Source organism: Nicotiana attenuata, unplaced genomic scaffold (assembly GCF_001879085.1).
Source record: "Nicotiana attenuata strain UT unplaced genomic scaffold, NIATTr2, whole genome shotgun sequence".
NCBI classification, from domain to species: domain Eukaryota; kingdom Viridiplantae; phylum Streptophyta; class Magnoliopsida; order Solanales; family Solanaceae; genus Nicotiana; species Nicotiana attenuata.
The window spans coordinates 73372-88144 of NW_017673487.1; the positions used below are offsets into that span (position 1 = coordinate 73372).

Below are 14773 nucleotides of genomic sequence, written 5' to 3' on the forward strand. Positions count from 1 at the left end.
TTCTAATATTTGAAAAACCGACTTACTTGATTTGATTTCTTTTTAGGAAAAAACCGATCCAAAGCGAACCATGCCTAACTATAAAGGTTTACTTAATGTGTTTCAATAAACACAGACGACGTCATGCCAAGACAAAAACGATTGGATCCCCGTATGGCCACGTCTGTCCTTTTCTTTCATCTGTTCTCTACGCATTCAACAAATTGGCGCACTTTTCTAACGAACCTCATTCTCCTCCATCTCCGTTAAAAAAAAAAAAAACGTAATTAGCAAAATTAAAGGGGTTGTGCAAATGAGAAAGCTTTCTGTTTTTGTTTCTATTGGATTGGCTCATAGATCCTCCAAATTCCGCAGCAACAGCAGTAATAATAATGTTCTTCGCTTTTACTGCAATTCCGCTTCTCCCTCCAACAATCCTGGTTAGTCCCTTCCCCTAATTCTTTCAGCTTCTTTGTTTTTTCCATTTTCTAGTGAATAAGCTTTGAATTCAGGTGTCTGTGTAACAATTATTGATGATTTATAGGATCTGATGGAAATTGGACCAAGAGTTTGTTATGGGATTATTTAATTTACATACTGTAATTAAATGAATTGTACTAGTTTTTCATCAATCTAATGTGAGTTCACTTCACTTCCAATCAAATTGAGCTAGAGCTGGGGAAAGATAAATCGGTATATTTTAGGATGTAAGAGGGAAATTCACTTCCTTTTCTTAGCCAATTCCCATTTTCTTTACATTATGATGGTGGTTTCTAGGCCAGCTTGCGTGCACCTTGACTACACCACTAGGTACCTACTACTCCCACCAGCACAGGTACTGGATAACTCTGCTCACCTTGTGTAGTCAAATAAATAAATCTAAGACCTCATGGTACTCTCCCCACTTTATTGAACACTAGGTCACATCCTTGGGTGCCACCTAGATTAGGTTTATATAATGCGCCTACACGTGTTCTCGAAATTATGACTCATTGCTTTAAACCTCAGCTTATCATTGAACGTTGGAGATGCTAATGCTTGAGAGTATGGAGTTCCATTCACAAGGCACTAGCAGAAAGCTCTATTCTCTATGTGAACAAGGCAGTTTTCATGGTTGGATTGCCTCTTTCTTTTCTCTTTTCCCTCCCTATCATACCTTGACAAAACCATGCGTGGTGAAGTTCTTAGAAGTTAGAACACTATGATTGTGGACGTGCAATGCTTGAGGAAGTTGAAAACTTTAAGTTTTGTTCTTGGTTTAAAATTTGAGTGTGAATTGGATCTGCTCCTCCAATTAGCTTCAGCTATCTATTTAGCTTTTCCCCCTTTAAGTTGATGAATAGTTAACGGAGTGCCATTATAAGTTATACCGTGACAAATGACACATCGGTATTTTGCTTAACAACTAGAAAAACCCAGCACAAGACATTAACACTTTTAGCTATTATTTGGCAAGTGTAACGTCTATAAATATCTTGTGCATAGATTCCTTATATTGCCAAATAAATGATAAGAGAAATCTAGAACATATTGTTCTTGCTGATAAAATATTTCATACTATATTTCCTGCTGAAATATTTTGGTCTAGTCTATAACCGGTTCTTTTTCTCGATTATTACTCATAGCAACTACTATGTTTGAAGCAAGATTCCTCTAATTAATATTACATGTATACATAATGAGAATTGTAGAGACTTGAGTCTGAACTGTGCTCCATGTTGATATCTGATGAATACATGACTAAACAGAAAAAAAACCGTGCGCCAGTTTGGCTGGTTACTTTACTCTTCTTGTCGATCTTTCTTACTTGTTCTATATTTCAAAGTAATGCTGCTCCCTTTTTCAGGACTACTTGCACATTATAGGAGTCTTGTTGATCAGGGGAAGCTGCAGCACGATCCTTACCAGGAAAAAGTTGCTTCTGAACTAGAAAATCTGCTTGGAAGGCTGGAGCAATATGAAAAGGACATGGAGGAATATCATGTGAGTTTTATATAGTGATAACGAACTTAATTGAAGTCATCGATTCAGTGTCGTCCTAAGGCTTTGTTTTTTATTTCCATCTTTAGGCAAAACTTGCACAATGGGAGCATAATAGGGAAAATCAGAGGCGTAAGCTTCTTACGGAGGAAGCTGAGGCCAAACAACAAGGTGCATTTACACCAATAAACAAATCACGCAATATTTTCCAAAGGTGGATGTCTCGGTGAGTGTGCATTTTCAACATTCTTATGGAAATGCTTTCCATGCAATAGTTTTTGTTGGTCATAGTTTCTTCACTTTAAAACAAAAAAGTTTGTTTTTCTACACAAAGTGAGAGAAATTGTTTTGGTTCTCAAAGAGACCCATCAAGGAATTAAAGGGATAAGGTGATCTTACTTCTTGATACTTCGTATGCATTGATTGGTGGTTTATCACATTCTCTTTTCTTATTGAGTTGGTCCAGTTTATTTTTTTAGACTGTTTATTGTGTAATGAATTTCCTTGTTGCATATATCCTATTCAAAAGAAATAACAATGTTTACACATTCACCACCACCACCACCACCACCACCAACATACCCGGTATTATCCCACACCGTGGGGTCTGGGAGGATAGTGTGTACGCAGACCTTACCCGTACCTTGTGAGGAAATGTTTACACATTCATCACTCATCTATACCATCATTGTGGTCCTTCAAGTTATTCTTTTAAAAGAAATTTAAACTTTTGGTTGAGGAAGAGCATTGTAAAAGATATGGACAATGTATGTATCTGAGTGATTTAACAGAATTTTTTACTAATTTAAAGAATAAAAAAAAGAAAGTATGTCACTGCCATTATTTTAAAGTAAAGATTCATTTCCTTCTTCTTCTTCACTGTCAGTGGTTTAATTACCATTATCTTTTTGACTCAGGAAAGCTGAAGATGTAGAAGAGGGAGTCGGGAAATGGGTTTCATATCTTAATCGCGAGAAGAAGTTAGACTCACTAGTCGGTCGCCGTCCTGCTGCTCCTCCAGCCCCAAAAGGACTATACCTATATGGCAATGTTGGGAGTGGTACAATTGCTTCCTGTTTATATATGTTGCATGGTAGTTCATACATGCTGTACAAATTCATCTCATCCTCATTTTCCATTATGATGAACATTTGCCACCAGTAAATGTTTTAGGTGTTAGCTTCTATTCACGATCAGTATCAGCCATGCTTTACTTGCAGACATAAGAAAATCTGACTATATATTGGACATCATGTAGGGAAGACAATGCTTATGGATATGTTTTATAAGGCCAGTGATGGAATTGTGAAACATCGAAGAAGGTTTCACTTTCACGAGGCGAGTGCTTGTTTGGCTTTATATTTTGACTTGATTTGTCGCATTCTACACATCAATCAATCAATTGATCAACTACTCATCAAACCAAACTAGTTGGGGCCGGCTATATGAGCCCTATCGTTCCACGCTCTCAGGGCCATTTCATCCCAATACTTGTCAGGTTCAGTATATGCAATGAGAAACTTTCATCTCAGTTTTCTGAAACATTTTAGTCTGTCTTATCCTGAATTGCACTTCTTCACTAGTGTCTATAAGCAAAATTTCACAGGTCAAGCTTGACAACTTGCAACGCAAGACTAACTGTCTATCCAAAAACCACACGTAGATGACATGTAGTTGACCGACATTGTTTTGATGCGAAAAGAAAATAACTGGTAGTTGTCTGAAGCTGATAACAAATAGCTGCTTAAGAATGAGTAAGAGTTCCATGTGATATGAGGTGAAGCATATTGGAGTTGACGCATGAAACGTTAAAACCCTCTTGGCACCTGCATGGGCTACTGGATTTGTTTATATCTTCTGGTCCTATTCCACCACATTGCTTCTATGATGAAATTATCTTAAGAGTCATAAAAGATATTGATTTTTTCAATCATTGTTGCTGGCATGAAGTTGGTCGGCATAATATGGGCCACGCTAGTATGGGTTCCTGAAGAAAAAGAATCATCTGGTCTATATCTGATTACTGTCGAGTCTCGAGTAGTTCGCCAAGGTCTCTCTGTTTTCAAGAAACTCAGGATTGAAACCTGTATGAAGCATGCTTATTGAATGGACAAAGCATTATGTGTTGGTTTTTCTATATCTACTCATGTTAATCTGCCTATGTCATGCACTTCAATACTTGAAATGGTCAAACAATCCAGTCACTCTGCTCTGTGATCACAAGAGTTGTCACCTACTGTACTTACTGATTTTTTTCCACATGTTGCATATGCCAGGCTATGCTTGAAATTAATGAACATATGCATAAAATTTGGAAGACTCAGATGGAACAAAAGTCTCTGCAGTCAAGTATTTCTGGTTGGGTCATGAATCTTCCTTTTGATTCAAAAGTTAAAGAATGGATAGCTGCTGAAGAAAGATATAAGCAAGAGGTGCAGATGAAAAACATTCTTTTGGACGTAGCTGACAAGTTTCTTGTTAACCAGGCAGGTCGTAGGAGAGGTGCTAGCATCCTTTGCTTTGATGAAATACAGGTAAACATGGTTAGATTTTGTTTACCGGAACTTTTCTGACCTTACCACCACACATTATGTTGTTACTGAACTTAAGTACGAGAAACGTACTAGGTTTTTGCCAACTTCACATCTTCAGGAGCTGTCTTTATGATTTTTATCAGATACAGTCGATCCAAAGAACAGAATAAGAAGTTACAGTAAACCTCAGCTTCAGTATTATATTTTGTCTCATTCAATCTGTTTTTTGTTATTGTTAAAAATACACCATCCAGTATATCTGGAAGTCTGCCATTATTTGCTAGAGCCGTCTCAATCTTCTTCTCTATTTATTTTGTGGAATGACAACATTAAGTTGGCAATACTTTTGAAAAAGTTGTAGCAACCTATTTGTGCTGGGGTCATGTGTTGCGAAATGAATCAGACTGAAGATTACCTTTTTTTGTGTGGTGACAGACAGTTGATGTTTTTGCTATTGTGGCATTATCTGGAATTCTTAGTAGATTGTTGAGTACTGGAACTGTTCTGGTGGCAACCAGTAATCGTGCTCCAACGGACTTAAACCAGGTGCATTTCAAGTATTTCTTCTGGAAAAGCAATGCAGTATTCTTTTTCACTCTCGAAAAGTATTCCATTTGCATTTTCTAAATCACCTCGCTTGATTTTGTTGCAAGTTTTGACTTGGAACTTGGAAGATGAATATAATGGCAGTCTCTGATTCAAAGTGCTTGAAACATTGTTATATTACTTGTGACTTTTTGTTTTTTGATATAAGTATTTATTTGTGACATTTCTTTGTTATTCAGGATGGTATGCAAAAGGAGATCTTTCAGAAGCTGCTAAAAAACCTTGAGAAGCACTGTGAAACAGTTCTAATTGGAAGTGAAGTTGATTATCGCCGCCTTATTGCTCAGAGATCTATAGACCAGGCAAGATTTAATGAAATTTACCTCTTTCTATTCCTGATTATCAAACTCGATATGTGCTCATATATTTGCGATTTGTCTCCTGTCTAATCTGATAAATAAATCCAATTGTAAAAAGTAAAAGCAAGCCTCTCTCTTGTCACCCTTAAGAAGCCACATGTCTCCAAGGTTGGGAGTAGGACTTGTGAGAAGAAACATGAAGAATTTAGTGTAACCAGTGCCAAATCTACCAAAAAAAGGCTGAACGATTAAGATTGATTAAATATAACTTTGTACATCATGGATTATTAAGGGAGACTAATTTGCAGGTCCACTACATTTGGCCTCTTAATAGCAACACTAAACGAGAATTTGAGGATATTTGGAATAAGATCAGTAAAGAGGCCAGAGGAAGCATCACTTCACAGACTATTCCTGTGATGTTTGGAAGGTATTTTTAATTTACCCTTGATCTTTTCCAAGTCAGAAAGAGCCCTTGAATCTGTCATATCATAATCCTTTGCTTTCTATCAGAATATTGGAAGTTCCTGAGAGCTGCAATGGGGTGGCACGGTTCACCTTTGAATATCTCTGTGGTCGGCCGGTATTATGCTCTTGTCAGTCAGAATTTTCCTTTTCTTTTCTCTGTATAACTTGCTTATACTGGAGAAAAAACGAACTGTGAATTGGAGAGATTTATTCTTATCTATTTATTTGTGCTTTTGCCATTTCTCTTCATGGTTAATACACACTTATTTATATCAGTCAGATATAAGCACTTGTCAAGCTTCTTGACTTCCATTTGAATATTGAAATAAGATCTGGGTTAGCCATTTGATATGACAGTCTATCATGTAAGTAGGAGTGGACGCCTTATTCCATCTTAAAAAATTATTTATGAATCAAAATTTACTTGTATTTTACTTATATAATGTGATGAGCTTTTAATTATACTGTAACTTAAGCTAGCTTGTGGTGACATGAATTGTGATTAAAATTTTTAATCCAGGTGATTCAAGATATTCGTGAAATTCAATGAAAATTGTTTCACGCGTAACGATAACATTCCCTGCTAAAGCTCCATATATTATAATATAGAAATATCTATTCCGTTTTCTGACATTTGAAAAAATTAATCTTAATTTAAGTTAGTGACAGATGAACTGAAAACACATAAGAGCCAGCTTAGGCTCTACTCAGCTCGGTTTGGTGCCTGGACCTGCAGATAAGCAAGCAGCTTACTGAGTAAATGATCTACGGATTTGTCAAAACTAATAACCATGGCCTGGACAAAATTAAAAGAACAGGTGCAAAAGAAGCCAAATTTTAAGCAAATTAGATGTTCTTACAAAAAAATAAAGGATAAGAGGACACTGAACTATCTATACTGCTGTACTCGATTACCTATATTACTGACTGTAGAACTTGTCATTTCTTTTCTGGAGGCTTTTGGCTCGTCTTTCAGGTTTTAGGTGGATACCCTGGTCATTAATTCTGGTTTGGATAGAGGATTCAACTTGTTTTAACCTCTGATTATGTCTATAGTTGGCTGTAGAGTTCTGGAAGTTTGCTTTCATATGCTTTGACCGTTTTCGTGTAATTCCATCTAAACTGGACTTAAACAACGCTAGAACTATAGAGGAGACAAAAAGTCGAGCTAATAAGTAGAAGTTCAGTGATGTCCTAGCTCTAAGGTCGTTTAAATTTAGATAAAGTATGGTAGTAGTCAGCTTGACCTTGAATTTGTATTTCATGTTGCATTTCTGTTTTGCTAAAGTTTTTTCACCTCTTCATCAATGAACAAGAACAAGACTGTATCTTTAACTTTGACCTTGTAACGGAGTGCTTATTTAATCTAATGTGTGGACATTTTCAGCTTGGAGCAGCAGATTACATTGCGGTGGCTAAAAACTATCACACTGTTTTCATTTCTGATATTCCTATTATGAGCATGCGTATCCGCGACAAGGTAACATCTTCAATATTCCATCTGTAAACATGCTAACTAATGTAAAACAGATTAAGATCTTAGTGCTATTTCTTTTTGAGATCTTAGTACTTCTATGGTCATGCTTCTATGTTGGGGGGCTATTTTTGATGTTAGTGTTGGATATAATTTTTTTACTTCTCAGGCAAGAAGGTTTATCACCCTCATCGATGAATTGTACAATCATCATTGCTGCCTATATTGCGCTGCTGACTCTTCAGTAGAGGATCTATTTCAAGGAACAGAAGAAGGAACACTTTTTGATTTGGAAAGGTGTGTTATATTGCTTTACAGTTTTACTCTCCTATATCTTCTGGTCTGCTAAGATGGTGGCCTAATTTGTTATCTTGTATACCCTTTGTTATGTATGTTTTTGCATCACTAGATTGAATGGTCATTCTGTTGCGGTGAGAAATTATATATCCTAGATAATGTTCATCAACAACAACAACAACAATAACATACCCATCCACATAGTGGGGTCTGGAGAGGGTAGTGTGTACGCAGACCTTACCCCTACCTTGTGAAGATAGAGAAGCTGTGTCCAATAGACCCTCGGCTCAGGAAAGCATAAGCACCACATTAATGAAAAGATAGACAAGAAGGGACAACACCAAGAAGCCATGTAAAAGCAGCATAAAAAGCAACAAGATATTAAGATGACAAAAATGAAAAAAAGCGACAGGTAGTCATAAAAACCTAATACCAACAAAATGCGAGAGTGCGTACTAATACTACCAGTATGAACAATCTAGACCACCTACCCTACTACCCTAATCCTCGGCTTCCACACCTTCCTATCAAGGGTCATGTCCTCGGCCAACTGAAGCTGCGCCATGTCTTGCCTAATCACCTCTCCCCACTTCTTCTTGGGACCTACCTCTACCTCTCCATAGGCCCTCCAATGTCAACCTCTCACACCTCCTCACTGGGGCGTCTGTGTTTCTCCTCCTCACATGTCTAAATCACCTAAGCCTCGCTTCCCGCATCTTGTCCCCAATAGGGGCCATACCCACTTTGTCGCGAATAACCTCATTTCTAATCCTATCTAACCTGGTGTGCCGCACATCTATCTCAACATTCTCATCTCTGCTACCTTCATCTTCTGGACATGGGCTCTCTTAACTGACCAACACTCAGCCCCATACAACATAGTCGATCTGACCACCACTCTGTAGAACTTACCTTTATGTTTTGGTGGCACCTTTTTGTCACACAAAACACCAGAAGCGAGTCTCCATTTCATCCATTGCACCCCCAATACGATATATGACATTTTCATCAATCTCCCTATCTCCTTTATAATAGACCCAAGGTACTTAAAACTTCATCTCCTAGGATGGCTTGCGAGTCCGGCCTCACCTCCTCTTCCCCTCCCCGAGTCTCACCACTAAACTTACACTCCAAGTATTCTGTCTTGGTCCTACTCAATTTGAAACCTTTAAATTCCAGAGTCTGCCTCCACACCTCTAACCTCGCGTTCACACCGCCTCGTGTCTCGTCAATCAATACAATATCATCTGCAAATAACATTTGACAACGGCACCTCCTTCGGATATGGCGCGTTAGTATGTCCATCTCCAGGGCAAACAAAAAAGGGCTGAGTGTCCACCCCTGGTGCAACCCCATCATGATCGAAAAATGGTTCGAGTCCTCTTCCACTGTCCTCACTCGGGTCTTTGCTCCATCATACATGTCCTTAATCACCCTAACGTAGGCAACAGGTACACCTCTAGCCTCCAAACACCTCCACAAAACCTCCCTCGGGACTTTATTGTACGCCTTTTCTAAGTCCATGAACACCATATGCAAGTCCTTCTTCCTCTCCCTATATTGTCCATCAATCTCCTAACGAGGTGAATGACCTCTGTAGTTGAACGCCCCGGCATAAACCCGAACTGGTTCTCTAAAATAGACACACTCCTCCTCACCCCTAGCTTTACCACCCTCTCCCAAACGTTCATAGTATAGTTAAGCAGCTTGATACCCCGATAATTTCACCCTTGTTTTTTTATAAAGGAACCATCGTTCTCTACCTCCACTCTTCGGGTATCTTCTTCGTTCTAAAAATGACATTAAATAACCTAGTGAGCCACTCCAAGCCCGCTTTGCCCGCACTCTTCCAAAACTCCACCGGGATTTCATCCTGCCCGACCGCTTTGCCCCTGCTCATCTTACGCATGGCCCCCTCATCAACTCTAAGATAGTTCCAAATCACCCAGTACAATACCCAATGTCACAACTACTCTCAGAGAGTTCCAAATAACCCAGTACAATGTTCCTGTCCCCCTGCTCGCTCAAGAGATTATGGAAGTAGGTCTGCCATCTCCGACGGATAAGCCCCTCATCCAACAAAACTCTAACATCTTCGTCGTTGATGCACTTCACTTGGTCCAAGTCACGAGCCTTCCGTTCCCTCACCTTGGCTAACCTGAATAACCTTTTATTTCCACCTCGGCCCTAGAGTTCTTCATACAAACGACCAAAAGCTGTAGTCTTGGTCGCGATAAATGCTAACTTCGCCTCCTTTTTAGCCAACTTATAGCGCTCCCTATCCCCCCTCTTCTCCTCCTCGTCTACACTTTCCCCTAGCTTTAGATACGCCACCTTCTTGGTCTCCACTTTTCCTTGCACCTCTCTATTCCACCACGGGTCTCCTTTGTGACCACCATAGTAGCCCTTCGAGATCCCTAATACCTCTCTAGCAGCTTCCTTAATGCACTGCACAGTCGTGGTCCACATAGCGCTTGCATCCCCACTACTTCTCCAAGCCCCCATAGTCAGCGGCTTAACCCCCAACTCCTGCGCTTTGGCTTCCGTCAAGGCTCCCCACTTGATCCTAGGTTGGCTATACACCGCCCTCTTCTTCCACTTCCTTGTGATCTCAAGGTCCATGACCAGGAGCCTATGAAGGGTCGTGAGGTTCTCACTTGGGATGACCTTCCAATCCGTGCAAAGACCTCTATCGGACTTCTTGCAGAGTATATAATCAATCTGGGTCTTGGCCACCGAACTTCGGAAGGTGGCAAAGTGTTCCACCTTCTTCGGAAAACTCGAGTTTGCTATCACCAAATCAAACGCTCTAGCAAAGTCCAGCAAAGAAGTTCCTCCTCTGTTTCTATCTCCAAAATCGAAGCCACCATGCACATCATCATACCCCCCAAACGTCGCTCTAATGTGGCCGTTGAAATCTCCTCCTATGAAAAGCTTCTCATTATGTGGTATACCACACACCATCTCATTCAAATCCTCCCAGAAACGCCTTTTGACTTCCTTATCCAAGCCTGCTTGGGGTGCTTACGCACTGATTATACTTTGTATAATGTGCTTTATGGTGTCGTATTCTTAGACGTGTTATTACACGTATCTCCATTTGCGTCCATGTCTAATTACCTTGTTGTTGCTACTGTCTGTTTATTGCTTCATTTTCACTTTTTTTGAGCCAGGGGTCTTTCAGAAACAACTCTCTACCGTGATAAAGTAGGGGTAAGGTCTACATACACTTTACCCTCCCCAGACCCCACTTGTGGGATTTCACTGGGTTTGTTGTTGATACAACTATATTTAGGATCTCTCCATGCATGAGTTGATTCAAGAAACATTCTAGGCAGCTGCATTACACCACGCAGATTGCGGATGCACCAACACTAAACACTAGGGTATTTCGATGTAGTTCCATTACAATTTACAGGAATAAATTTTAAGATTTAGTAAAAGGATTCAGTTCAATTGAGGTCAGCGTGCTATTTGTCCAGTTTCCAGTTTGAGACAGAGATGGAAGGTACGAAGCTCCGGCGAGATGTTTTAGCTGAAGGCAGTGTTAGTTCAGGAGGTGCTCCATCTGGCATTACTTCCATGCTATCTGGTCAAGAGGAGAAGTTTGCATTTCGACGAGCTGTAAGTGATTTTCATTGATATGCCTCTATTTTCTTATCCAGTTGATTCTCGGCCTCAGTTTCTTCAGCTGTCGGCCTCAATTAGGAGAAAGTTTATAGGGACAATTGTGAACATCTGATTGTTGAGGAAATAGAACTTGGAAAAAGTTTCTCACATTGCATGTCATGTCGGACAAAGCTCTTGGTCTTGGGTTTAATCATTAATCCTTCTGAAACTTCCTGGATTTCTGCTTATAAATTTCGTTCTAGTTGGATTTTCAGCCTTGGATACATCATTCATTTTACTTGTTCGAAAGGAAAAGAAATGCAGTTGATAACTAGCACTCCATAATGCTGGTTGCTTATTGGCATATGATTAGAGTACTACGTTTTTTTTTTTTTTTTTTAACTTTTCTTCTTTTCCTACTGATGATGAAAACTTTGCAACTGTGCTCTGAGGTGCTATTATTGCATCTCTTCATTGTCTACTGGGGATTCAAGCTATTATCCATTACAGTGTTACTATCATGGCCTGGTAATTGCTTGATCGTCTTATCAGAAAAAAACAGTAATTTGTTAGTAGCACAGGAGGTGAAGAGGGAAATTGGAAAAGAAAAGTGGAGGTCGTGAACTTTTGAGTTCACCAAGTCGGTAGGACTGCAGGAGCATTGGCGTATGCTACTTTATATTTTTTAAAACAGTGAAAATCTGTGTGGAATTCCCTTCTGAAAATGCACCTAACAAAGGACATTGCGATCTCTGAGAAATTGCCGCAACCATTTCACGAGTGAAGAAAGATATTACACTTTACATTGTCCAGACTCCCTTTGAGAAACAAACTAGCTCCCAACTCTTTAAATACCCCTCCAAACTCTGTTAACACCTCTCGATCTGAAAAGAGCACTCATCACCAGTTCAACCTTCTCTGTTATTCCTTATGATTTCAAACAGAGTAATAATGAAGGCTAGTGCTTGAAAGACATGATCTGAGAGTCTTGCGAGCCCTTTAGGAGAGTCCATTTGTCAAGCCTCTTGGAATTAAGGTTTTTCGAACCCCCTAGCAACTCTCTTGGTAGTCCTCTTCACCACATGGTCCCAAAAGTTATAGAACAAGGTTTACCCCTAAAGATACTTCGTATAAGGAAAAGGAAAATTGTGATACGACCAGCAATAGAACCTCATGACTTATGACTTTTATTGTGACCGTCTGGTTGGTTGGCAGCTTGACTGCTTTCTGATTGTTTTCGAGCCACAAACAACCTCAAAGACATTTGGAAGGGAAGAGGATTAGCGGAGCTCTTCGCATAAACAGAAAGAGAACAGTAGCATCAACAATAGAAACTTTGACTCAGATTTAAAACCAGCAACCTATTACTCTTCTCTGCCCGTGAAAGTGCTCCACTTGATGCATCCACCACCCAAATAAAAAAGAATGAGACAACTTAGGGGTGTGCATTATCGTGTTAACTGAAAGAACTGACCAAAACTGGAATTTTTCATTGTTTCCTGTTTACCATCTTTAGATGGTGGAAGTTCTTTAGGCATTTCCAAGTTGTAAATAACTCCATTGGCATCTCTGTTGATCTTTTTCATAGTTTAGCGTTCCTCTTCATCCTTTACATTTCAATAGTTTGAAAAAAAAGATGATACAACAGTTTACTGTTCCCAGTTTACCATATGAAATAGATAGGCCTAAATGGAGTCCAAAAAGTAAATAAAAGCTTACAACAGATCCAAAGTGAAAAAATAAATGCAAGATCCAAACTGAAAAAAAAAACTGAATTAATCACAGTTCAGTTTGGTTTGCGTGGTTACAAAGCATAAAATGGAAAAATTCAAACTAAAATAGCACAAATATAACCACCAAATGCAGGATTTTAGACAGCTTTACTGTTTATTAACAGTTTCTGATTTTTATCGTGTACGACACTGTCTGTTAATTGGTTTGCTTTTCTTCATACATGATGAGACATTTTGTTGAATGGAAGATTCTTTTTATGCAGGTGTCCCGCTTGATTGAGATGCAGACACCTTTATACCTTGAAGCAGTTCAGCATTTCCATCCCTATTTTGATTCTTCGCACAGAGAGTCTGAAACATTTAGTGCCAATTAAGGACGATGGCCTATGTGAAGAGGTGTATGTATAAGATCTTTGTTGACAATTCTTTTCCACCCTTCCAATTGTCTTGTTCCTAGTTCTCTTTTTGGGACAAGACAGGCTTTTCTAGGAGAAAAGAAGAGAAAATAAAGGAAGCTAAACATAGGATAATCCTGTGAGGTTTCTCATGATTAAAGAGGATGTATTAGACAAAATGGCTCTAGCTACCTTGTTTCAGATTGCAAACTTAATTTCTTGGTTAGCTAGATCAATAAGAAAGGAAATGTTTTGTCTTTTGGCATTTAGCCATCGATTCCAGTTCCTCCTCCTCTGCAGTATGAAGAGAAAGGAAATAAAAAACTTGAAAAATGAGAAGCCTTTTAAGCTTAGTGCTTTCAGTTTGCAGCATTTTCAAAGTTTGAAAGGTAATCTAACAAGGTGCTTGTTGTGGTCAGTTAAGTTTTGAGACATTACACATTTGTGTCTTCTCATTCTCCTCTGTGTGTATGTGTGTGTGTAAAGACTTCTCAATGGAAACGAGTTTTATAGTATCTTAAGTCGGATTAACTTTTCCGTATATTTGTGTGATTTTCTCTTTTCAGCTACTACAAGAAGTTGAGATGCTGAATTGGAGTGCGTGCGTGTGTGTGTGTGTGTATCATGGCATGTCTTTGAGGGCAAAGCTACCATGTTCATACTCTTAGCTTTCCTTTTCTTCCAATCCTGATAAGTATGAAGCCAAAAAAGAAAACAAATAGGAGTAAGACATTAAGAGGATATAAAGGATGCAATAGAAAAGATGACCTTAAGGATAGAAAGTAAAAGGGGTAGAATATTACCATATATATTCATGCGTTGATTTTTCTTTTCTGGAACATATGTTGATTTTGAAATTAGGAAAATTGAAAATTTCACCTTACTTTTTCTCAACAAGAAAGAAAAATAATTGGAGATTTTGGTGATATAGTGGAAGGGATGGCCAGTCAATAACTCACCACAACGCTATCTTTCATATAGGTGGGCATATTTAGCCTGTGAAATGTAACCTGTCCAACTCGTTATAATTTGAACTTGTCGGATTAGCAATATATTCAAGGGCGAGGATTAGCTTTCATTGGATAAGTTACGCAGTAGCCACTTCTTGACCTAAATTTAGATCAACATATCTTGACTCAAGCAAAGCTTTTAACAAGTTGATTCATGACCAATCCATTAAAGTCGATTTAAATCAAACTCAACTCGTCCATTTGACAACTTAATTCCTTCCTCATATCACATTCAGCTTCGTCGTTCCACAGCCCTTCATTCATAGCCTGTAACTAAGAACTGGCATTACACTAGGGGTCGTTTGAATAAATTTGTGACAGTTCTTTCAACAGGGATTCCCTTCCTAGCAACCTCGATTCATCCACCTAATGGTTAGACGCTTCTGCTT

The 14773-nt window shown here is 38.9% G+C and overlaps 1 protein-coding gene across 1 annotated transcript; it reads left to right on the plus strand.

Annotated features, from left to right (window-relative positions):
- The first annotated feature begins 178 nt into the window (after positions 1 to 178).
- On the plus strand, positions 179 to 13889 carry LOC109216509 (lactation elevated protein 1). The gene is made up of 14 exons (XM_019380673.1): positions 179 to 419; positions 1826 to 1962; positions 2049 to 2185; positions 2877 to 3019; positions 3218 to 3297; positions 4236 to 4493; positions 4929 to 5039; positions 5279 to 5401; positions 5707 to 5828; positions 5912 to 5981; positions 7254 to 7346; positions 7510 to 7637; positions 11120 to 11261; positions 13243 to 13889. The coding sequence occupies exons 1-14, from the start codon at positions 293 to 295 to the stop codon at positions 13351 to 13353; spliced, it is 1782 nt and encodes a 593-aa protein (XP_019236218.1). The 5' UTR covers positions 179 to 292; the 3' UTR covers positions 13354 to 13889.
- Positions 13890 to 14773: the final 884 nt, after the last annotated feature.

Excerpts from the sequence above, each read along its gene's own strand:
- LOC109216509 (XM_019380673.1), top strand. The coding sequence starts at position 293 with ATGAGAAAGCTTTCTGTTTTTGTTTCTATTGGATTGGCTCATAGATCC. Across the intron at positions 3,298-4,235 it reads GAAGGTTTCACTTTCACGAG|GCTATGCTTGAAATTAATGA; the intron begins GCGAGTGCTTGT and ends TGCATATGCCAG. Across the intron at positions 5,402-5,706 it reads CTCAGAGATCTATAGACCAG|GTCCACTACATTTGGCCTCT; the intron begins GCAAGATTTAAT and ends ACTAATTTGCAG.